This window comes from Tursiops truncatus, chromosome 15 (assembly GCF_011762595.2).
Source record: "Tursiops truncatus isolate mTurTru1 chromosome 15, mTurTru1.mat.Y, whole genome shotgun sequence".
Classification (NCBI taxonomy): Eukaryota; Metazoa; Chordata; class Mammalia; order Artiodactyla; family Delphinidae; genus Tursiops; species Tursiops truncatus.
Window position 1 is genome coordinate 31706070 of NC_047048.1, and position 23730 is coordinate 31729799.

Below are 23730 nucleotides of genomic sequence, written 5' to 3' on the forward strand. Positions count from 1 at the left end.
ATGTTTATATGTATATAACTAAATCACTCTGCTGTACACCTAAAATATTGTAAATCAACTATACTTTAATAAAAAATAAAAGTTTTAAAAAAAGAGTGAAAAACAAATATTAGTAAAAAACAAACAAAGCCACATTAGTTTGAGATAGCAAATACAGTGCAGATGAATACTTAAACAAGAAATTCTTCAAATAAGCTTTTCACCCATTGAAGAATTTCCCTCTGGCCTCTGCCGAGGGCTGGGGGAAGGTGAGCATGGTCATGGTCGAGGAGTTGAATGTGGGCGCTGCACCAGGCCTTGTGTGGATCCTCTTAAGAAAAAGTACTTTCTGTCAATGCTGTCACAGGACTTGGGGTTTCCAGGGAATTCCCCCAGAACAACTGCCTCACTGCCTTTCAAAAACATCTCATCTCGGCCTCGTTCTCTGGCTGTGCACGCGCCAGGATCCCAGGGCAACGTAGTTTATTGTTTTAATATCTGTTTGACACAAAGCAAACCATTCTCCAGTGACTCCTTATCTGTCACATGTATTTCTGTGCAAGAAATATCAAGACGAATAAGATGTTTGGGGGCACACCACGGGATGGTAGTTTTTGCAATTGGCAGCCTTTTGCAGCCGCAAGACCCCCATCTGAAAAAGACAAAAGTCCCCCTTCTGCATGGAGATTAATAACCAAAGTGCTGGGAGAGCAGCTGCCTGAATTGTGGCTTCTTCTCTGCGGAGTCTTCCCTGTGAACAACTGAGGGTGTTCAACTACTGCTTTTTAAGAATTTTCCTGAAGTTGGTAGAAAGAAAGAAAGGGAGAGAAAGAAAGATAGGAAGGAAGGAAGAAAGCAAGCAGGGAGGGAGGGAGGGAGGAAGGAAGGAAGGAGGGAAGGAAGAACACAACAGTAAACGAAGTGGTCTGTGACTGTGAGTCAGGCAGAGTAACCACAGATGTTGGTAAAGGAGCTAATCAGCTCGGGGGCGGGTGGGGGAGGTAGAGGCAAGTACTGAAAATACAACTGAACCTGTTCTGAAAACTGGTGTCCATATGGAATAACTAAGTTAACATAAGAGCTAGTAAAAAAAACTCTTAAAACCACCTGTTAATAAGTTAGAGATGTGCTGGGCCATCAGAAAACAGGGCAGAGGAAGCAAAGCAAAGAGATGGTGCTTCAGGACTGCAGAAAGAATGGTTCCTGGAGTCCATCCCTCAGTAGGGGTAGCTCGACGGCTGTGTCCAACTGTGGACAATCACTGATCGTTAAGTCAGGCATGTGCTATGATCGAGGCAACAGGCAGAGCCTGGCACACAGTAGGTGCCTCACAATCTCTCCATCCGTGGGCTCAATGAGGGAAATAGGATTTCAGTAGCCAAGTGTGTTTCTAGAGCCAAATGATGGTGAAAGCAGTGATACTTAGTTCACCTTCCAAGAGGTATGTATTCAGAAGGCAGTGTTGACAGTGGGTAAGTCTCCTGTTGGGTGCAGCCTCCCAACTACCCCTGAGTACTGTGTTTGCAATTCTGAAATCTCAGCACTATGTATCCGTCTATTTTCTGTCTTGCCCACAAGAATGTGGGTGCTGCAGATGCTGACTTGTGGATGTATGGTTCACGGGGTATTGCAGTGTGTAGAATGGTGCCTGGCATAGAAAGAACTTGATAAAGATTGGTTGAATGAAGTCATGCATTTTCACCCCCCTCCCCCCATCAAAGGACTGATAGAATGACTAAAGACTGGAAGGAATTATTTCAGAGATGATGATAAGGGGACTTAGGTATGTTGACACCACAATGCTGAGCCATAGACGTGGGAAAAGCCGGCCACTGATCTCTGATTAGAAGGATGCAGTCCGGAGGACCTCTGGGACCAGCCTTGTTGGAAGTGTGTGGGAGGAAACAGTAGGAGCCCAGGCAGAAGTTGAGGGATCCTGGGTACCTGGACAGAGTTGCACCATTTATCCCAGGGAAACTAGGGCAGGTCATAGAGAAGTCCAGCAGCTCCAAAATCATGGCTCCAAATCCAGTTGTGTTTCTTTGTTGTTTATTTTGAGAGCAAAGCTAAGTCAATCCATTGTATCTAGACTGAATTTATGCACGTATCTTACTCTACTATGGACCAGGAAAAGGGTATCCTCTTTATGTGTCCTACCTGACATTATTTGTTTTAAAATATGATAAAATGGCACAAAATGCAAAAGGTACACCACACTGCACATAAAAAGAAGTCTCCTTTCACCTCCAACCCCAGGTAGCCAGCTGACCTGTGTCTTGCCCTTTAAAGGAGAATAATGGCCTGACAAAGGGGTTGGTAAACAAATCTGGCACAAAGACTGTTTGTGTAAATAAACTGTTAGGGGAAGTCCAGCCACACCTATTCATTTATGTATTGTCTGTGGCTACTTCCAAGCTGTAAGGACAGAGTTGAGTAGCTGCAGTGGAGATCAGGTGGGACATAGGACTGGAAATATTGACTATCTGGCTTTTCAAAGAACAGCTGTGCCAACCCCCTGGCCAGACAGATCAGACAGGGGGAAAAAGGGCTCTCCAGAGATCTTGGGATGGAAAGGAGTAAGCACAACGTTGGGACTTGAATGCAGAGACTGGACAGCTGCCTAGAGGGTCCACCTGACCTCTCTCTGCTCAGACTTTTCCAGGAGCAGTGCAAGGAGCTTCCGGTGTGTACGTTTAGAGACTAGTAAAGATGGAAGGCTCGGGATTCAGTTAGGCTGGTTCAAAGTTGATCCAGCTGAGTGACCGTGGCCAGTTCGTCAATCCCTTGAAGACTAAATTTCCTCATGTGAAAAGGGGGCATGATAATAATAATGCCTATTTCATAGTTTTCTTGTGAGGATTAAGTGAGAACATTCATGGGAAGGGCTTAGCAGAATGCTTAACGTATAGTAAGTGCTCAGAAACCATTGCTTATTATTATCATTATGATTATTTAATTTTTTTATTATTTCAGGGCTGGAACTAGGCCTCACCTTGGGCATAAAATGTAAGGGGGAGAGGGCACCAAAACCCCCAGGATTAGGATAAATCATATTTTAATGCAATTTTTTTTAAAAGTTAAAATGATTATTAAAAAATCCATGATGAACAGACTCTCAAAATTTAAATAAAGAAGTGCTGGGCTGAGCCATATTGGATCCTACAGCAAAAGAAAAATGAATAATATTCATTTTGATGGAAAATTTTGATATTTTGTTGATCATGGATCTTTTTCCATTCATTTCCATTTTTTAAAAAAATACAGTAAGTCCCCTACATACAAATGGGTTCTGTTCTGAGGGCAAGTTTGTAAGTCCAATTTGTTCGTAAGTCCAACAAAATTAACCTAGATACCCAATTCACACAATTGGCTATATAGCATTGCTTTTACTCTTGCTTCCAGACATCCTGGGCTTGAAATAAAGATACTGTACTACCGTACACTACACAGTACTGTACAGTAAAGTACACAAAAGCGCAACCACTTGTAGAGGATGCACGCATGTGACAATGTACGCCAGACACATGAACTAAGTTACGTAACTGGACATGCGAACGCACGTCTGCATCTTTGAAAGTTTGAAACTTGAAGGTTTGTGTGTAGGGGAATTACTGTATTGCGTCAAAATGTTATCTATCTTGATGACTGAATTTTCTGGTGCCTCTTTAAATTTTGTCTGAAGTGAGCGCCTCACTTGCCTTGCCCCAGAACTGATTATTATTCTTTTAAGCGATTCCTCCAGAAAATATTAGAAAAAGCTTCTTGGAGGCCACCATGAAGTTTGAGTTACCAGAAGAAAGACAAAAAAGGGCACAGTTCTTTAAATCAATGTATCAGTAACACAATGACCTGTTCCTGCACCTTCTATTAACTGAACTCCACCTACTGACATTTCCTGTGTTGGGCAGAAGAAAGAGGAAGCCATCAATTAATTTAGGCTGTTACTTTAATTACAGAAAGCAATGGAAATTCTATCAATTACCTAAAAGTAGAACAGGGCAGGCCTGATTTATGTATGTTTCTGCCACTTAAATCATTGTTTTATGAATTCCACACAATTACTTCCATAAAATCTGCAATCAATACATCAATTAAAACTTTGCCACTACACTTACCCTTGAGTTTCATAAAAGTTAATTAAGGAGAAGATGCTTTTGCATTTTGATAACATTTAGGTTCTTGAGCATTTCCCTGGGATATCAGATTTTTTTTTTTTTTTTTTTTCTGTAGTAAGGGGTGAAAATATCCAGGGGGAATTAACAGTCATCTTCCTTTTAATTTACGATTTGTCCTTACATGGATCTAAAAATTCAGCCATGGCTTCCATGGAAGTGTGTGAAAATACACCTGTTTGCATGGATAAGCATACGGGACCATATAGAAATTTCTGTTGGAAAATGTTTTTCTGGCCCTTGACAAATAAAAGTGGCACCTGTGTGTCAAGGGACTTGCTATGGACTGGATTGTGTCTCCCCCAAATTCACAAGATGATGCCCTAACTCCCATTGTGATGGTATTTGAAGATGGGGGCCTTTGGGAAGTGATTAAGTTTAGATGAGGTCTTGAGGGTGGGGCCCTCATGAAGGGATTAGTGTTCTTATAAGAAGAGATACCTGAAAGCTTGCTGTCTCTGCCATGTGAGGCAACCATCTATGAGCCAGGAAGAAAGTTCTCATCAGAACTGACCATGCTGGCACGCTGATCTCAGACTTCCAGTCTCCAGAACCACGAGAAATAAATTTCTGTTGTTTCAGCTGCCCAACCTATGGTATTTTGTTACGGCGGCCGAGAAAACTATATGGTGCTAAATAAAACTTCTCCTGGCAGGGATTCTGTCATTTAAAATTATGTCTAAAGCTGGTAACAAAAGGAAGGACAGATACATTTACCTATACTATTAAAAATGTAGAGTGGAATGGAAGCAGAATTAAATGGCCAACACAGGAATTATGTTTGTAACATCTATGGTATTCATAGATAATGTCCCTCAAGAATAATTTCCTCTCGATGTGAATTAGAAAATAAAATGAGAAAAACTTGGAAGAGAAACAGGCAGATGTGTATTGGAAATCCACAAGAGGTAACATCCAAATGAAAATTAACTATGTGAAAGATGATATTCCTCACTAAATGAAAGGCAAAGGCAACTAGAGATGCTATTTTTCACCCACCTGGTTTGCAAAATTAAAAAAGAGCAAACTATGCAGGTGCTGGCAGGAACGTGGGAGGGGCTGACAATCCTGTGTTTGGGAACTTCGATGTGGCATTTGGAACACGGGTATGTCGGAGTGTATGTAACGATGTTTGTTGCAGCCTTTAGGGAGAGGCTGAAAAAGAAGGAGTTTGAATGTCTGTGGACAGAGATGGTTGCATGAACTCTGGACCATCCACACCATGGAAGAGCATGAAATTATCAAAAAGGCTTAATAGGAGATAGTGAAAATGTGTTATTAAGTGAAACAAAATGTGATCAACATGTGTAACGTGCATATAATATGGAAGCTACTGCTCCCCTCTGTATAAAAACAAACTGCTCACACCCCGCATTTCATGTGTGTATGTCCTTCCCTGCATTGTTATGGACAAAATGTGAAAAGATACTTACCAGGGAGTCAATATGGATTACTTGAAAGGCGTGTGTCTGCGGATAAGTTGGGGGATATTACTACATTATTCCATACAGATGTGTGTGTGTGTATGTGTGTATTTGTCTGCTTCCCTCATTACAGTGAGTATGTGCTATTTTTGTAATTTAAAATCTATTCATTAAACTGTAAAGACAACAAAATAAAGCTGGTAGCATTTACCTATTTCTGGACACTACTCCATATGGAAATAAGTATCGGTGAGAGCTGGCTTTGCTAATCCAAATTGGAAGTGGGTGTTCCCATTCATGGAACCAATGATTTACCTCTTGATATTTTAACTAAGTAAAATGGAGGTAATCTCTTAGTTTGGAAGAAAGGTGAAGAAAGGTGATATGCTCTTTACCTTCCTATTTCTGCCTTAAGCTGTTTTTTTTTTTTAAGGTCAGGTTTAAGGATGCCTGAAGATGCACTAAACCAAAAGAAAATAAATTTAAGAGCTCCCAAGATCTGTCGAATAATAACCTGAGGAACTTTAGAAGAGGGAAGAATTCCCTACTCACAAACGTTAGTGCTTGATTTGCAGGGAGGGTTTTCAGTTAGTTGAACACTACCATGATTTCAGATTCAGGCATTTTCTTGGATCAGATTTGTTATATATGAACTATCTCAAATTTTTCTCAAGTGTATAATTGTTTAACAGAGAAGTAATCTGCTGTCAGTATATTTGATTTTGTTAATATTTAATACATCTACTCAAATTTACATTTATCTAAATTTGCCATTACTTTGGATTATCTGGAAAAGACTAATGAACTCTCAGCCTGAAGCCTTTTTGATATAAGCAACCACTTGATATATGCAAACAGTGCAGACAATGATATAGCTGGTGCCCTTCCCCTGACAGAAGGAGCCTCCAGACCCCTGGCCCTAGGAAGGAGTGGGCACTGAGCAGGTCTCCAGCCCTGACCCCACTTTCACCAAACATCTCTGTTGAGGGGCTACATTGTTTGCTACTCAAAGCAAAGCACAATGTTAATTAATTAATTACAGTTATTTGAAAATTGATAAAATAATTTAATTAGTTTAACTTAGTTGATTAAAGGTTAATATTTTTTAGACAAAATATTAATATTAAATTTTTTGGTCTAAGGTGATCTTGCCTAATTCTCCAGAGTTTTGATCAGACTTCATTTAAATCTGATACACTATGGATGGAAGTGGTTTATTAGGACATGTAAGAGGATATTCTGGGATACAACTTGAACTGGGGTTTCACATGAGGGTAAAGTTTGGGGAAAAGGAGGAAATACTGGACTCAGTGGGAATGTGATGGGAAAAATCTATGGGATTCGGTTGTATTGCTATTGAGCTCTGAGTGAAAATCTTTCTCTTAATACTTTCATGTTCTGGATCATGTTATGAGGATGATTCACTTAAAGGGGGAAAAACCCATTATGCAAAAATGCATCTTAAAAAACAGTTAACTTCAGTAGGAATTATTTTCATTACAGACTAATTCAGCAGGGTTCCTTTAAAAACCATCTCTCCTACTGCACTTAAGGGTGTTATTTACAGATGATTAGCTATTCTGCTGGGCAGAGGGGCAATTTAAGTCAAAAACATCCAAGGCCAGTTAAAGATCCATGGAAAAAAGCACAAACTCAGGATTAATCCTGAAAGTCCGTAAACACATAGTATCCCACTGACAAATGTGTAATTTACACACACCTGGCTTCTGGAGCGCGACTGTTAGATAAAAATGAGAAACACATGCATTTTCAACCTGAAACACTGGGGTAGCCTAAAAAAATTGCTGAGACATAAGGGAGCCTCAGCTTTGAGGAAGAAGGCTGGATTCTTAGAGAAAAAGAGGCCATGCCATTCAGACTTCCAAGACAAGGCACGTGGCTCTCAGCCCTGTGTATATCAGACCTGGAGAAAGGAAAAGAATCTTAGGTGACCGTATGTTGGTCCCCAGATTGTGTGTGTGTGTGTGCGTGTAAAAATGAACCTTTACTTTCTGGCTGAATTATTTATAGACAGTACGGTGTGACTTTGTACTAAGATATACACCTTAATCTGGAAGAGAAAATATGAGTGTTCCAAAGAAGCCAGCTAACTGCAGACAGGGTCTAGTTCCAAAAGGCATTGCTGACCCTGAGAACTAGAGCAGAAAGGAAACCTTAGCGATGTGTCTTAGGTAGGGATGGATCATCTTTACACTCAGCACCATTGCCTCAAGATGGAACCGATCTCACACCCCTGGGAACCCAAGTGGAGCCGGAGGGGTCTCAGGGTCGGCTGTCAGTACAAAATACCAATTGAGCTTGTCAATCTGAATTGACAACAGGAATTGACAAGCGAAGATCCTTATTGCAAGAAACTAGCTTTTGTTTTGCTTTGGTATGGGGTAGTACGATTAGCTATTTACTCGTTTTCCTTAAAACTATTATATACAAAGTGTATACAAGGACATCTATTTTCCTGAATATTTTTGAAAAATTGCTATCAACCTAAGTACCCAACAACACAGTGGGTGGATAGATTAAAATATAATATCATTAAACAATAGGTTATGATGAGGCCATTAACATATTTTCATAAAGTACATATGACATGATAATAAGTGAAAATAACAGGATGAAAACTGTATAGGTACTATGATGGATCGTGCAATCTAAAAATGAAGGGTGTTGGACACACGACACAGTTTCTATAATTATTATAAATTTTAACTTTGAAACTCAAGAAGAGAAGTCTAATTATAAAGAGTGATATGATATTGCCCTTTTGGGTTTGTAATAATAAAATGGACCTTTTAAATCAGAGATCAGCACACTTTTTCTGTAAAGAGCCAGAATGTCAGTATTTTAGGCTCTTATGGGCCATCTACGTCTGTCACATATTATTTTTTGTCTTTGTTTTGTTTTTTAATCCTTTCAAAAATCTGAGAAGCCATTCTTAGCTCACCAGTGTTACAAAAGCAGGCTGGGGGCTGGATTTGGCCTTTGGGCTGTGGGTTGCTGATCCCTGCTTTAGGTGATTTTATTTTCTCTGTATGCTCTACCTATTTTAACTTGGAGAATTTGTGACATATTTCCATGCTTGACATTTATGACACATTTTCCCCAAGTCACTTTACAATAGCTATACCAATCCAAGCTAGCCCTTTCTTGGAGTTAATTTGTTTTGTTCACTTCTATAAAGAAAAGTGAGATATACATACAGCATGTAATCATAGAGAGCCACTCTGTCCAAGATGGCGGCCACCAGCCCCAGGTGGCTAATTGGAGTAACATTAAGTAAAATTAAATTAAAAATTCTGTGCCTCGGTCCCACGAGCATGTGTACTGAACTGTGCAGATACAACACACTTCATTCTATACAGTTCTGTAGGACAACAATGTCAGAGAAAACCCCAAATAATACTCTGGGACTATGGTGAGCTTGGGTCACCCTCTCTCCTACGGAAAATAACATTTATGGAGAAGGAGGGACAGGTATTTACAATGGAAAGATGATGAGATTTAGAGTCAAATAGAGCCAGAAAAGCAGACAAAAGTTGATTAATCTCACCAAGTTCAAAAAACAAATCTACCATATCCTGGCTGTGTGATCCTGGGTGAATCAGTCCACTTCTCATTGCCCTCCATTTCCTCAGCTGTAAAGCAAACATTATAATACCTACCTGGTGCAGATTTTGAGGATTAAACAAGGTTAAGCCTGTGAAAATGTGCAGTAGCTTTCTAGTTCTAGGAGACACATGCAAATAATTTACACTGGCCCAAATGGGACAACATTCATAAATTCAGAAAGAACCATTTCTCGCCAGTATGGTTAGATTTTGGCGTCTTGGGGACACGGAAAAATACTTGCATTTAAGGAATGTCAAAGCTTCTGCTGAAGATTATACTTTGCTTGGGAGAAACAACTGGCTACGCCCATGACCTGATGACTTCAGAGACCCTCGGGTTTCTCATAACCATGATGTTTTTGGCTTCCCTGTGACTGCTTCTAACCTTTGCCCCCGCAGCGAAGAGTCTGATTTGTCTCAGTCTTGGGAATTGAGATGCTAGATCTTGGTACGTGGTGAAGAGTCCCCTCTTGTCTCTCATCCTCTTAATTGCCCTGAGGCTGTTGCCTCTGCTCTCCACCTGCCCGCTCCTCTAGCTGATCTCAGAAGCAGCCCACCTTCCCTCTGGCCCCCGGGCTCACTTTTGATCACCAATCCCAATGAGGACCCATTTGGCAGTTATGGGGGTTCTCCAGGGTGTAGACGCACTGTATGAAATAGAGGGTAAGGTCTCGGCTGTGCCAGGGGACTTTGAGGTGGGGCAAACCAGCTGGAGAACCACGGTGGACTCAGCTAGAACTTGTAATTCTGCAACCTGCTCTGGGAACTGGGGTGGGGGTGGGGCATTCTCCACTCCAGAGGATCCATCCCAGGCAGAGAAATCCTTGATTTTTTTCCGTGCCAACACTGTGATCTCTGTTCCATATTTATTTCTGGTCTCCTCCCCCTAGCAATTCATGGCTATATCTATTAAAGTGCTTTTTTTTAATATTATCCCCCCCCCCCGTTAAATGGGGGAGAACCACATTTTTCTTTTATTTCTTCCTCCTTAGATGAATCGCAAAGGATAATACAGCCTTGCAAACAAGTCACTGGCCACGGGCTAGTAATATTTCCCACAATGAGAAAACTGTGCCCGAGATCACCAACCAAGCACCTTTTGCTAGGGTAGGGTGTCACTTGGATGGCCTGCATATTTTACTTCAATTATTTTCGTATTGATTTGCAAAGCTGTGATAGAAGGAAGGCAATGAACTATATCCCTCCCCTCCCATCCCCCTGCCCCCAACCCAAAGCCCCATGTCCCATCCTTTGGCCCCAATCCTGACAAAGGTCTAACGACGAATGGCTGGGACAGCTGGGAAGTGAGGATTCAGACATGAGCAGAGGGGTTAGATGCTAAGGCAACAGGGAAAACCAGAGACATGCTTATGAGAGTCAGCTTCACCTCACAGAGAGCAACAAGGGAGGGTGGTGCAGAGGGAGTGGGAGAGAACTTACATGGCAGGGAAGGTGATTGGACTCAGACTTATGTCACAAAACAAAAAGAGCCACGAGAGCGGGCTTACTTGCGGAGGTATATACAAGTGAACTGGGGGCACTGTACATGGAAGATCCCTCCTGGTTTGCCTGGCACAACAGCACGGTGCCTACGGAAGAGAGAGAGAGAGATGGCATCTGGTTGGGGGACAGGCACACTACACCTGGGAGATCATATGGCAATGCAAACGAGAAAGGCAGAGAAATGAAAACACAGCCACACGCCCGAGCGCAGGATGGGGACACCCAGGGAAGCCCCCTGCCTTGGCCAAAGGGGATTGGTAGGAGCCCACCCGCCCAGCCCACCACGCACATGTCATTCTTTTTCACATGGGGTTTGGGTGGTGGGGTCTGATTTCAGATCAGGAATGCAGGCAGCATGGCATAATCAAAAGGGAGCTTTAGAAATATCACAGAGAACTGGACAACAAGCTTGACTCAGATATTACTTAGCTGTGTGATCTTGATAAGTCACTGAACCTCTCTGTGCCTCGGGATTCCCATCTGGAAAATGGGGGTGAATATACCTATCACCAGGAAGGGTTATGAATCGTGTTACTGGAGAGGTGCCCAACACAGGGGCTGGCATGTAATAATCACTGAATAAATGGTAAGCGCATGCATCGATATGTTTAAAGAAAACTTTTCCTCTCCCCCATTTTAGTTTTTCTGAATCAGTTCTTCAGAGGAAGAACAGAAGTAAGGCAGGGAAAAAATAAAAGCAACTTGGCCATCCCTGGGACCCACCCTGGACCCATACTGGACTCGGGTGAGACCACTTTTGGCTTCTGCGTTTCCAGTTTCTTCCCTAAAGCTCTCTGCCTTCCAGCAGGAGAGGCTGCTTCCTAAGCCTGCGGACCATGGCTGCACTGTAGTGATGACACTCCTCTCCCTGATTTAAAGCAAAGGGTCTCGGGCTTATCCTTGCAAAATGGAGTTTTATAGCAGGGAAGAGTGGTGGAATCCTGAGATAGCTCCTCAATCTATGACATCTTGTGAATAATACCCACTCCAAAGATGACCAGGTTAGGGAATCTTCAGGGTATCAGTTCTGTTCTCCTGCTTCCGCGAAGCTCAAACTCAAAGAGTTTGAGAAGAATGAGAGAGACCTTTGAGGACTTGTAAGCGTGTTACTGATGATGGAAATGGGCTCCTGTGGTTTCTGTTCCCTCCCCTGGCTGGGCAAGGTCAGCCACCTCCATTTGTTTCTGCTTTCTCCTGTCATCACAGCCGCTGTGAAGCAATCTCCTGGGAGAAATAGCCCTGACTTCCAGTCAACTCACCTATATCCTTGGAGACCTGCCCTTGGGAGGGGTTCTGCAATCCTTTGGTATCTTTCCCAATGTCAACAAAAGGGAGTTAGAACCTCTAGAGTGAGAGGGAGGTTTGCCAAATAGAGAGGGGCTGCCATACAATAGCATTAAGAGACAGGAATCTTTTCTGAACTTCAAAACCAGATGCAGTTCCAAAGGGGGTCTCCAGGACTATCATCCTTCAGGTATTGAGCCAAAATAGAGGAGTCACACGAGGAGGACTAAAAAGGTTTCCTCAAATTCCACCCTGCGTTCCCTGTGTTTCTCTAGATTCTGTACATACGTCCAGGCAAAACAAAGACTGTTAAAATCCCTAAGGCACCTCACCCTTCCCACAACACGAGGCCGGCCAATTCCCTCCCATCTTTGACAAGGAGAAGTAGCCCATGGACAGAAGTTCTATCTGAAGGGATCCCCCCCAATCGTTCTCACATTTAACCTGCTATGCCATGCTTATAGCTGGAGAAGAGCCCCCCTCTTCCTCCTCCTCCCACAAAAGCCTGGATAGAAGAGTGAAATTAACTAACCCTCTCTGATAGTCAATATATTGAGAGTCTGGATGGGCTTGAGTCACGATCAACCTTTGCTAAACTGATAGCTCTTTCTTCTTTCTACTTGATTTAAATATAATTTATTGCAACATGTAAGATGAGACTTCACATGTTCTAATTTCTATTCAGTAGGTTTTTCCAGTTCTGGCAGGAAACTGGCATAGTACGGGGATTAAGAACAAACTAAACACACCCAGATCGTGGGGCACAGGGTCCAAAATCAACCCACAGGAGGCAGGATACCTCCGAGAAAAGACTTGTCCTAGCCTCTATTCTGCTTTATCAGGGAAGCTCCTGATTTTGCAGGGGCTGCCTGTAAGCTTGTGCTCAGTGCTAGAAATCTTAGAAGAAACTAATATTTCTATAGGATATACAGGAAGCTACCAGATCAGAATCTTCTAGGGAGAAGGGGACCCAGGCAGGCGGATCGTGAGAAAGCTCCCTGGTTAAAAACCACTTTAAAAACGAGATCTGAAGTTTCTTGGGGTGCCTAGGTTTCCAAAGAAAAATATAATTGTAGCAAAAACATATCCAGAAAGGCACTTCAGTATTGTGCGGTTAAAAACCTTAGGGTCAATGTTCAATGCTATGCTCTGTAATTTAGTGAATCCCACTGGGACACAACACAGATTCTCTCTAGAAAACTAAATCCTGGAAGTGCATAATGATGCTTTCCTAATTTTCATATGCTGTGGATTCTGAGAAAATAGACTGAAATAACTTTGGATGTCCTCTTTGTAGCAAAAAAAAGTCTTTATGCAAAATGATTTTGACCTTTGTAAAATAAAATCCATACTGTCACAGGACTTGGTTTTTATTTTACCTGAAAACATCCTCCAATTTAATTTGCAAAGTACTTATTGTATGTTCTGTTAGTACTTTGTGACCTTTTCTTACAAGAAAGCTTTGAATTAAACAAAACCAAAGCGGCAGAGAAGAACACTGTAACCTCCCTGTGTTTTTCGGGTGGGGGTCAGTAATGTGTGTTTGTTTAAAAAAGTCAGTCAATTAGATAATAGGGTACAAGCAGCAGTATGAGGAGTGTTTACAAGGTCATTCAAGGCACTCTGTGATAACCTATATGGGAAAAGAATCTAAAAAAGAGTGGATATATGTATATGTACAACTGAATCACTTTGCTATACAGCAGAAAGTAATACAACATTGTAAATCAACTATACTCCAATATATTTTTTTAAAGAGGCATTTTGTGATATAGCATGGACTGAGCTTTCTAATGAGTCTCCCAAACTGAGTCTTTGATCTGCCCCCCAACATAGACACTCCAACAACCATGAACTGTCTATAACCATCGCGACGTCCTGTATTTCTCAGACTTCCGTGCCTTTGCTTTATAAACCTCCTTAGAATTTAAGGATGGCAACTATGTTCAAATTATACCACTATCCATCCATTCCTTAACCAGGAGAAACCATTCATCAATTTCAATAGTGTCCTTTCCCATTAGCCTGGAATCCTCAGGATCATTCTTAACACAGTTTCTAGGCAGTTACTATCATTAGATCATTGTCAGTGGACGGGATGAAACCTCTATCCTATTCCTGCTCTGTTAGGTTAAACCATATGAAATTGACCTTTCTTATGTCAAACAGGGTTGACATTGGCAATTATATGTGGTTCAATTGAAAAAAAAAGAAGTGGTTCTCCCCTACCCCCAACGCCTCTGCATTAAGTGTCACCTCCTCTCTTCCCAGTCCGCAGGAGTTAATTACTCCATCTTCTATGCTCCTATCACACTTAAAAAAAAAATCTCCCTAGTAGATCCTTTGATACGCAGTATTACAACTTTTTATTTACATATCAGTCTTAGCTACTGAGAATCCCCCTGGATCACAGCCAAATCATACTCATCCTTTTATCCCCAGCTCCTAGCAAAATACCTGGCCCTCAGAGGGATTAATGAATATGATTGAATTATTATGTTTTTAAAGACCTCTTCATTTCTATTTTCTTTGCTAAAAACAGTGCTTTTCCCAACCAACCTTTCTGTTCCTTGTTTATAGCTGGGAATTTGCATGCCTACAGTTCACACTTGTTTCCTCCTCTTTTCTGGTTCTTTGAAGGTTGACTCATCCAGTTTAAGTGAAACCTGAGGAGCCTGGTCGTCCATTTCCTGGAAGGTTGATGACTCTATCTGCAGCTGCAGGCACTGGGATCCATGTGACAGCCCACGATCTTGGGATCATCAGAGCCTTTCCCAAAGCCTGTCACGCTCACTTGCGAATCAGAGTGCCATGACTGTCAGCATCCTAAATTCTGGCAAGATGTGGGTCCCCGCGGCCGCCCTCGGGCTGGATTTGGCATCTCCAGCGGGGGGAGGGTGAGCCAGGATCCATACCTCAGATGGGGCAACCCAACTCTTCCTTCTCACCTGGAGACTCCCCACTGTGTAGAGGACCATTCCTGGCCCATGGAGGGGCAAGGAGAAGCCCAGCAGGGGTGTTTCCTACCACAGACAGGAAGGGGAAACTAACTACATTTTATTTTCCTGTGCTGCCAACCCTTCCGTGAAGAACTTGGACTCAAACCAACTGGAACAAGGGTGCAGTTTCACCCCTCCAGGCCTTTGCACAGGGTGGTTCTTCTCCCAGGAATCCCTTCCTCTCCCCCTGAGATAATTCCCCTCCCTTTCCACTGGGCTCTGGCTTCTCCTCCTCCTAGAGACTGGGTTTATTTGCCTCTACCTGGCCAGGTTCAGCTTCCCTCCTCTGCTTTTCTAGATTGTGTTGCAATGGTCTATTTAACGAGTATCTTCCCCATGGATGCACTGAACTCCAAGAGGTCAAGAATCATGTCTTGGGCTTCCCTGGTGGCGCAGTGGTTGAGAGTCCGCCTGCCGATGCAGGGGAAACGGGTTCGTGCCCCGGTCCGGGAGGATCTCACATGCCACGGAGCGGCTGGGCCTGTGAGCCATGGCCGCTGAGCCTGCGCGTCCGGAGCCTGTGCTCCGCAACGGGAGAGGCCACAACAGTGAGAGGCCCGCGTACCGCAAAAAAAAAGAATCATGTCTTACTCATCATCCTGTCCCCATGGGTCCAGGGACCTAGGCTCAGAGTCAGGAAGCAACTGAGGAGAGAAACTACGGGAAGGGATTCTGGTAGGCAGCCCTGTCACACTTTCAAGAAACAAAATTAGAACGTTAAAGGAAGAAAAGAAAAGCTGTTTTGCAACGGTTGCCCTTCCATTTTAATACCAAATAGGCAGAGCTACAAGCTAGTCCAGTGAAATGCCTGGGCCCTCCCTATAATTTCTGAATTAAAAAAAAAAAGTCAAAGAAACATTCCAATTGCCTAGCAACTGGGAATGACTGATTCGCTTCATTAGCTCCAAGATGAAGATGGGCTGGGAGATTTAGAGAAGGATGCTCTTATCTCTGTTGAAATGCAAAAGACAAAGACCCAAAGCATAACAACAACAACGAGACTTTGTAAAACATCTAAGAGCCAATGGGAATTCAGGAGCACCTGCCCTGTGAGGTCTGTGTGTGTCCCGTGGTCCCTGTGTCTCCACAGACATCTAAGATGTGCTAGTCCAGGGTCACTTGAAAACAGAGATCATTGCTGGAGTCCCGCTTTCCGGATGTCACTTGTCCTACGATGGGATCCAGGGCGTGCTGCCCCAAAATGTGCCTCAATGGCATATTGGTTAGTTTGAATTAAAGTTACTTAAGAACACTGAAACTTCTCTCTGCCTCCCTGAAAGCAGGAAATAAATCCCTCAGGTGAAAGGTGCCCTCCCAGCATCTGGAAGTAGAAGGACACCCTTATCATCAGAGATGGGGAATTCTGGGCCGAGAAGCTGCACCAACAAATCCTGTGACTCCTTTAATTTACTGCCCCAAGCTCAAACCAAACTCTGTTTACACTCTTTACTAATTCATTTTCCAAAGCCTAAGCTTCTTTGTGCTGTCAATTCCTCACACATTTATTGTCTCTTTGTCTAACAAGTATAAAAGCTGCCTGCTTTGGCCACTTCTTAGGTCCCACTTCTATGAGACCTCTGTGCACACGTATTAAAATTTGTTTCTTTTTTTCTCCTGTTCATCTGTCTTGTGACAATTTTATTATTAGACCAACCACAAGAACTCAAGAGGGTTGAAGGGGGAGATTTCCCACCCCCCACCCCCGATACCTAGTAACTCTAGAAAGAGGGCTGAGGGGAAAAAGTCCCAGAGGGGACCATTACAGAGCTGCCTTCCTGTCTCCAGTGCTCGGCTCGGGAAAGATGAGGCTATGAGTTCATTCATTCAGCAGCCGTCTATTGGGACCTACTGTGTGCCCACTGGGTAGATCTGGGGTACACCTGCTGAACCCCATATGCTTTTTTTTTTTTTTTTTTTTTGCGGTACGCGGGCCTCTCACCGCTGTGGCCGCTCCCATTGCGGAGCACAGGCTCCGGACATGCAGGCCCAGCGGCCATGGCTCACGGGCCCAGCCGCTCCGCGGCATGTGGGATCTTCCCGGACTGGGGCACGAACCCGCGTCCCCTGCATCGGCAGGCGGACTCTCAACCGCTGCGCCACCAGGGAAGCCCTAGGCCATTTTTATAGATGGAAAAAAAGGAGGCACAGAACAACGATGTCATTTACGAAAAGGCTTATCATCAGTCAGAGGCAAATTCCAGGTGAGAAACCAGCTATCTGTGTTCCTCGACCTTTGCTCACTTTCTCAGTGACTCCTTCCTGCTTCTATGGTTGCTGAATGATTTTTAAAGCTTTTTATTTTTGATTAGAATAAAAGTAGGAAAATACTGGTTATGGTTGAAAAAACAAACTGTGAGCTGGGGAGAAAAGGAGACTTCACTGAAACAGAAACCCGCTGACTTCTTTCTTGTGGGAGCAGTACTTTAAGAAAAGGGGTGGTATCACCCAGGGTTCTCACAACCACTTGCATCCCCAGAATCCCCTGGAGGGTTGGTTAAACACGGAACGCCGGGCCCCATTGCCAGTGTTTCTGATTCCATAGGTCTGGGCTGGAGCCTGGGAACTTGTATCTTTCACAAGTTCTCATGTTTTCTGGGGCCCATACTTTGCGAAACGCTGGAGAAGAGCCAGTCCCCCAAACCTCAATGCCCTGAGTTCTTTCCACCCTTAAATCAGAGGTTTTCAAAGCCTCCAGAGTTTAAGAGCCACCTGGGAGAATCTGAAGTGCTGTACCCTCCCAGGCCCCAGCCCTGAAAAGTGTGACTCAGCGGGTGGGAAATCTGCATTTCATCAGCAACCCAGGGCGATTCTGCTGCTCCGCAGATGCACTCAGTAAACCAGGCCTTAGGTCATCACAGATTTAGGAGAAAAATGAAAATGGCTAAATATATCTGGTCTGTTTACTTCTGCAGGCAAAGAGGTAAAATTTATTTACTTTTGATCCTTCCCCTTTTGTCCTTTGACCAAGTTTGCTTTGGAGCATTTCAAACGGAAAAGCGTACCTCACTTCTAGTCCAAGCTATTCTGTCAAAGTCTCTGGAGGCAGGCTGGGGAAGAAGGCACACAAAACACTAATCACATAATCCTAGAGAGCTCACCCTTGGTTTTCCATCCAGAAGAAGACATACGGCACTCCTGCTCTACTGTATGGGCTGAGTGGTGTTCCCTCAAAATTCATACATTGAAGTCCTACACCCAGTACCTTAGGACGTGACTGTGTTTGGAGATAGCATCTTTAAAGAGGTAATTAAGGTAAAATTAGGGTAGAAACTAATTCCTATAACTGATGTCCTCATAAGAAAAGGAAATTAGGACACAGACACTGAGGGAGGACCATGTGAAGACAAAAGGAGAAGATGGCGGTCTACAAGTCAAGGAGAAAGGTCTCAGAAGAAATCAACCCTGTCAACTCCTTAATCTCACACTTCTAGCCTCCATAACTGTGAGAAAATAAATGTCTGTTGTTGAAGGCACACAGTCTATGGTACTTTGTTGTGGTAGTCCTACCTTATCATGAACTCTGCCTTGAGGATCAATGAGGAGCTACCATGAGGGTCCCCTATGCAGCATCATATAAGCATCAAACTTCTGTTCTACTTAGAGACCTGGGAGGTTGCCATGTGGTCCCTGCCAATGGAAGCTACTGCTTCCAGTTGACAAATTCATCCAAAGCCTGATGATTTTGGCTTTTACAGTTACGCATTTTTTAACAGACTAGCATTGAGCTAATCCACGTAAGAATATTTTCACAGCTAATACCTAAAGCTTTTATACATGCCTGAAAGATGAGCTTCTCTGAAGGGTTATGGGAGCATTTTAAGTACAGAGGTATTTCCATTTAGGCACAGAGGCTGCAGAAAATATTGCATGTATATTTAATTCTTATAAATCAAATCATGTTTTAATTGCGCCAGGGGATTTCCATATTTAAAGGAGCCCTGGAGTGAATCTGTCTATGGTGTTCATAATCCCTCTTTCCAGCTTATTTGGTGAGTTTTGACATTCCTATTTAGAAAGAAACACGTCACATTTTTTTCTTTCCACGTTTTATTTTGATGTAATTGCAGAAAAAAGTTGCAAGGACAGTATGTCAGATCTCTGTAGAAATTTCTCCTTGATTCTTTATTGTTTGAAAAATGTAATGACTCGACTGTTACCTTAAGCTCCTGCCTCCAAATTTAGGCTAATAGAGGCTTTTAAAGAAAGCAGTTGATTGACTCAATATGATAATAAATATATCGGATCCTCAAATGTTACAGCGACAATTCCAAAAATTGCTTACTGAAGACCTGCTAAGTGCCCCGCAAACCTCTCAATGTTTAATTTGGATCATCCCCTACTCTTAACCCTGTAAGAGAGGTACTACTATTATATCTACTTAATGGATGGGGATACTGAGACAGAGAGAGTTTAAGGATCTTGCCCAAGATCACACAGACAGAAATATTGTGGTGCTGAATGCAAAATAAACCAACTAATTTCCTGGACCCATGGACTTAAGGCTAATCTTCTAAATCAGGTGCAGGCGAACTACAGTCTTCTGGTGAAATCCGGCCTACCACCATTTTTGTATGGCCCTGAGTTAAGAATGATTACATTTTTATATGGTTGAGGAAAAAAAAGATCAATAGAAGAATAATATTGGTGACAAGCGAAAATTATATAAAATTCAAATTTCAGTATCTATCAATAAAGTTTTATTGGAACACAGCCACACTCATTCACTTGCAGATTATTTATGGCTGCTTTATGCTACAACAACAGAGCTCAGTAATTGCAACAGAGAATGCATGGCCCTCAAAGACTAAAATATTTGCTACCTGGAACCTTACAGAATACATTTGGGGACCCTTGTTCTAACGTCTACTTTCTGTTTGGAACAATACTACTACTAATTGTCTCTCAGGAGAGCATTAGCCACTCCCCAGGAAACTGTCACTAAACATTTCAGAGGGTATCATTTTATCAATACTTTGTCAAAATTTTAATTTTATTTCAGTTTTGTTTAAAAAACAAACATCCAAAAACAATTTGAAGACATGTTTTTTCAATACTTGTCCCAAATTTCTTTTTAATTCATTGTGGTTTAAGACAATGGAACAAGGAGAAATATGGTCCCATAAGGTATTTGTGGAAGGATAGCAATTCAGTTACAACAAAAACAATGCAAATAAATTTTATTTCCTAAGGCATTTGGCCTTCTGGGTCATGGGTGTCAATATATAGATAAAGGCCATCCTAGAGCTTTGCTTCTCAAATGCTAATATGAACTGAATCAATGGGTGGGGACCCTTTTAAAATGTAGATCATGATCTAGCAGGTTTGGGGTGGGGCCTGAAAGTCTACATTTCTAATAAGCTCCCAGGGGATTCCAGGGCCACCAACAACAGTAAAATACCTATGTAGGGACTATATAAACAATCTTCAGTACAGGTGATATTAATAAGACTGACAATTAAGATGCCATTGAGTTTCTGGTTCTGGACCGAGTATGTTCTACAAGCACTATAACTTTTTTTCTTATTAAATCCACAAGGAAACTAAAGCTGAGAGAGACAAAACTATGAGACAAAACTGAAATCGGAGCCAGCTTCGCATGACTCCAAAGCTCAGACTCTCTCATGAAGCCTATCAATGGTGATACTTGGTCCTGAGTTGATGAAACATCTCCTCCAACCTTGGAATGATAAATATCCACCAACACCTTTCCAACAAAATCGTGTCTAAAGATTCTGCAGTCATCTTCTGGCTGAAAACACCTGACTGTCAGGCTAAAGGTGTTAGCTACAACCTCCTGATCACCTTTAAGAATCTGCAATAGGGTTTTAAATCCAAACAAGGAAGCCTCTGGGCAGGATGTATCTTCTGTAGATAAGAAAAATCCCACTTGCAGGGTAGAAATAAGACGTGGGGGAAGGAAACATGGAGGAGAAATAGTGAACCCTTAAGCTCGGATAATGTAGTTGGAAAAGCATGGGCTTTGGAAACTTTTAAACTTAGTTTTTGCTAGCCTCGCTAAGTGTTCTTGACCTCATCATTTAATATCCTTGAGCCTCGGTTTTCACATCTGTAAAATAGGGGCAAAACTATCAGTTTCATTAAGTATTGTTGTAAGGATTAAAACTATTACATGAAAGCGTTTGGTAAATAGTAGCTAATCAATAAGTGATCTCAGTAACTGTAATAATGGAAATAGTAATTATTATTATTATTTGAAATCTCAAAATATGGCCCGTTGGGGACTTTTTTTGTTCTCTTGTTTTTGTTTTTGTCTTTTTCTTTTAAGAAAGGAGTAGCCCATTGCTAACTAATGTACTGTACATAATGCTAAACATAATAGAATTAATGGAAAACACTTTAAGATTGGGAAATAATTGCAAACATTTACATTTGGGAGTTTTAATGTTACAAGACATATGTCTGGCTTCTCTTGAGGAATCAGGAGATGGGGCCACATGGGTTTGGGCTAGTATTCCTGCCTGGCAGAGCCACTCAAAGTGATGGGGAGAAGCTACTCCTGCTATAATTGAGATATGTCCCTTCCAATTTGCACATTTCACTTACTGGTCTCACAACCTCCTCCTAAAGATATTTTAGTGTGCAATCTCTGCTCGGGAGAAAAAAAAATTACAAATTGTGCTTCGGCTGAAAACAGTGGAGTTTACAAGTCTCTGCAAAGAACCCAGATGGACTTCCTCCCTCTCTGCCTCTCATCCTCCAGGTGCGAGAGCTTCTATGATGCTACAAGAGTCCAAAAAGCCTTCCAGAAAGCCCTCCCTAGTGGCCCCCTCTTATATTTCACTTACTATTACAGAACTGGATTTTAGGAGGATCTGGGTATATTTGTGGGATGGCTGTAGAGATTCATCTTGAGTTTCCTTCTTATCCTAGATTAGGTTTAAAATCCTGAACTTATTCTTTTGGTGAGAGTAGAAAATACTATATTTCAATTCTGAATCTCTCAAAAAATAATCAGGTACATTTATTTAAAGATACTCCTAAATCTCTCTCTTTCACACACACACACACACACACACACACACACACACAGAGAGCAATGGGCTGAAAGCAAGTATAGACTATTTCACCTGGTGAAAATTGTTTTCGAAAATGACAGAGAACTAATATAGAGGGTTTCAGTGTTTACAATACCACATGTATATCAAACAAACACTAGAAACATACAAACGGATTTATATTTTTTCCAGAGGAAATATCAATGATATTGGGGTGTTCGTGTTTTTAAAATGATACTGACTTTAACACAATGATGAGTGTACAGCGATTAACCTCTGCGTCAGTTTTAAATGTATAACCCAGTAACTAATTTAATCCCCTAAAAAAATAACAGCCGTTGGCATTATTCTTTGAGTAATCCTTGTTTAGTTTCCATAATGGTATACAGTTTAATGAAAAACTCATTAGAATGTAGCATGCAGCATAATTAATTCTGGTTGATTCTTTTGGTGTTATTAGCTAATGCTGGATTCCATTTTCCATTGGCTTTATTAATTTTTCATAAACCAATATTTTGACTGTAATGGGTTGTAACAGTTCCATAGAAGTTCTAGAAATGCGTTAACTGTCATCAGTGTAGTTAATCTAACTAGGATTTTGAGATTTGTGTGTTGGTTCTTCAACACTAAATTTTTTAAAAGAAAAGGGGACAGCTTCGTTTTATACTTGGAGAATGAGTATCTACGTATTATTAACATAAAGTATATTAAACACTATTTAGCCAATTTGTCTCTATTTACACAACAACTTAATTGGCTGGGCTAATAACAGTGAACCATAAATTTTGAAAAGAACGCTGAAAGTGGAAAGCAAAAAAATCTTCAAAACGAAATGGTTTATGATAGAATGGTAACTCAAGTTAAAACATAAAGAGAAAAATGAACCCACCTCATTTTAAAAATCTCTGGTAATCTGCTTTCCTCAGAAAAGTTTTGGACAAAAGTAGGAGACACATTGTATAATAGCTTTTGTTGTTGGGCACCATTTGGTAATCCTGGGGTCTGTCAAGAACCCAGTCTCTGGGATTGGTGACCAGTCACCGATGTGGTCTTACATCTTTCAGGGCTTAACCCACATATATTGTTCATGATAAGACTCCGATTTGTTGCAAATGTAGGTCTGGGTCCTAATTCATCACTGTGTTCTTATTTTTTTTTATTATTTCATTTATTTAATCAGAGCTTTCAATGGTTGTCAACCACTCAACGGATAAATTCCAGAATCCAGATTCCTTTTTATGGTATTATCAGGTCTTTAGCAACTTTTCTCTAGAAGGTTCTTTCTGATCTCAGTCAATATTTCTCAGTCTTTGGAGAAAACTGATTTTGCCTCAGAAATTCCCATCTCAGATGAACATCAAGTACTTGTATTTATTTTTAATTCTGTTTTAATTTTTCTCAGTGGATTCTGAAGATAAGGTTGAGAAACTCCTTTGGACGCTACCAAACTTCTCCTTATTTACCCCTACAATGATCTTCTCTCTGCCTTCTTGGCTGGCAAACTCTAACTTATCCTTCCAGATCCAGTTTATGGCACCCCTTTCAATGCAGAGAGAGCGGTTATTTTCCAGTGGTCCAGGAGGTATCATCATTTATTATACCCTGAGTTTATTTGTGTGCATCCTTTACTGCCCTGCCAAATTCTGGAGGGAAGGGCTGCTACCCCAGAGCCTACCACAGTGCCTGGCACTTCCCAGGTCCTGAGCTAAAGGATGAATTAATGGAAG

At 41.8% G+C, this 23730-nt stretch overlaps 1 protein-coding gene across 19 annotated transcripts in view; it reads right to left on the reverse strand.

Moving 5' to 3' along the window:
* RBFOX1 (RNA binding fox-1 homolog 1) overlaps nt 1-23730 on the reverse strand; it is a 2189093-nt gene that overhangs the window by 72538 nt on the left and 2092825 nt on the right. For 14 of the 19 annotated variants that reach the window (XR_012326128.1, XR_012326127.1, XM_073792341.1 and 11 more), the window contains one exon: nt 10710-10790. The exons of the other annotated variants lie outside the window; for them this stretch is intronic. Coding sequence is in view for 12 of the 14 variants with exons in the window: in XM_073792341.1 (XP_073648442.1) it covers nt 10710-10790 (81 nt within the window). In the remaining 2 variants the exon portion in view is untranslated. The remainder of the gene's footprint in view (nt 1-10709; nt 10791-23730) is intronic. 19 annotated transcript variants of the gene reach the window in all.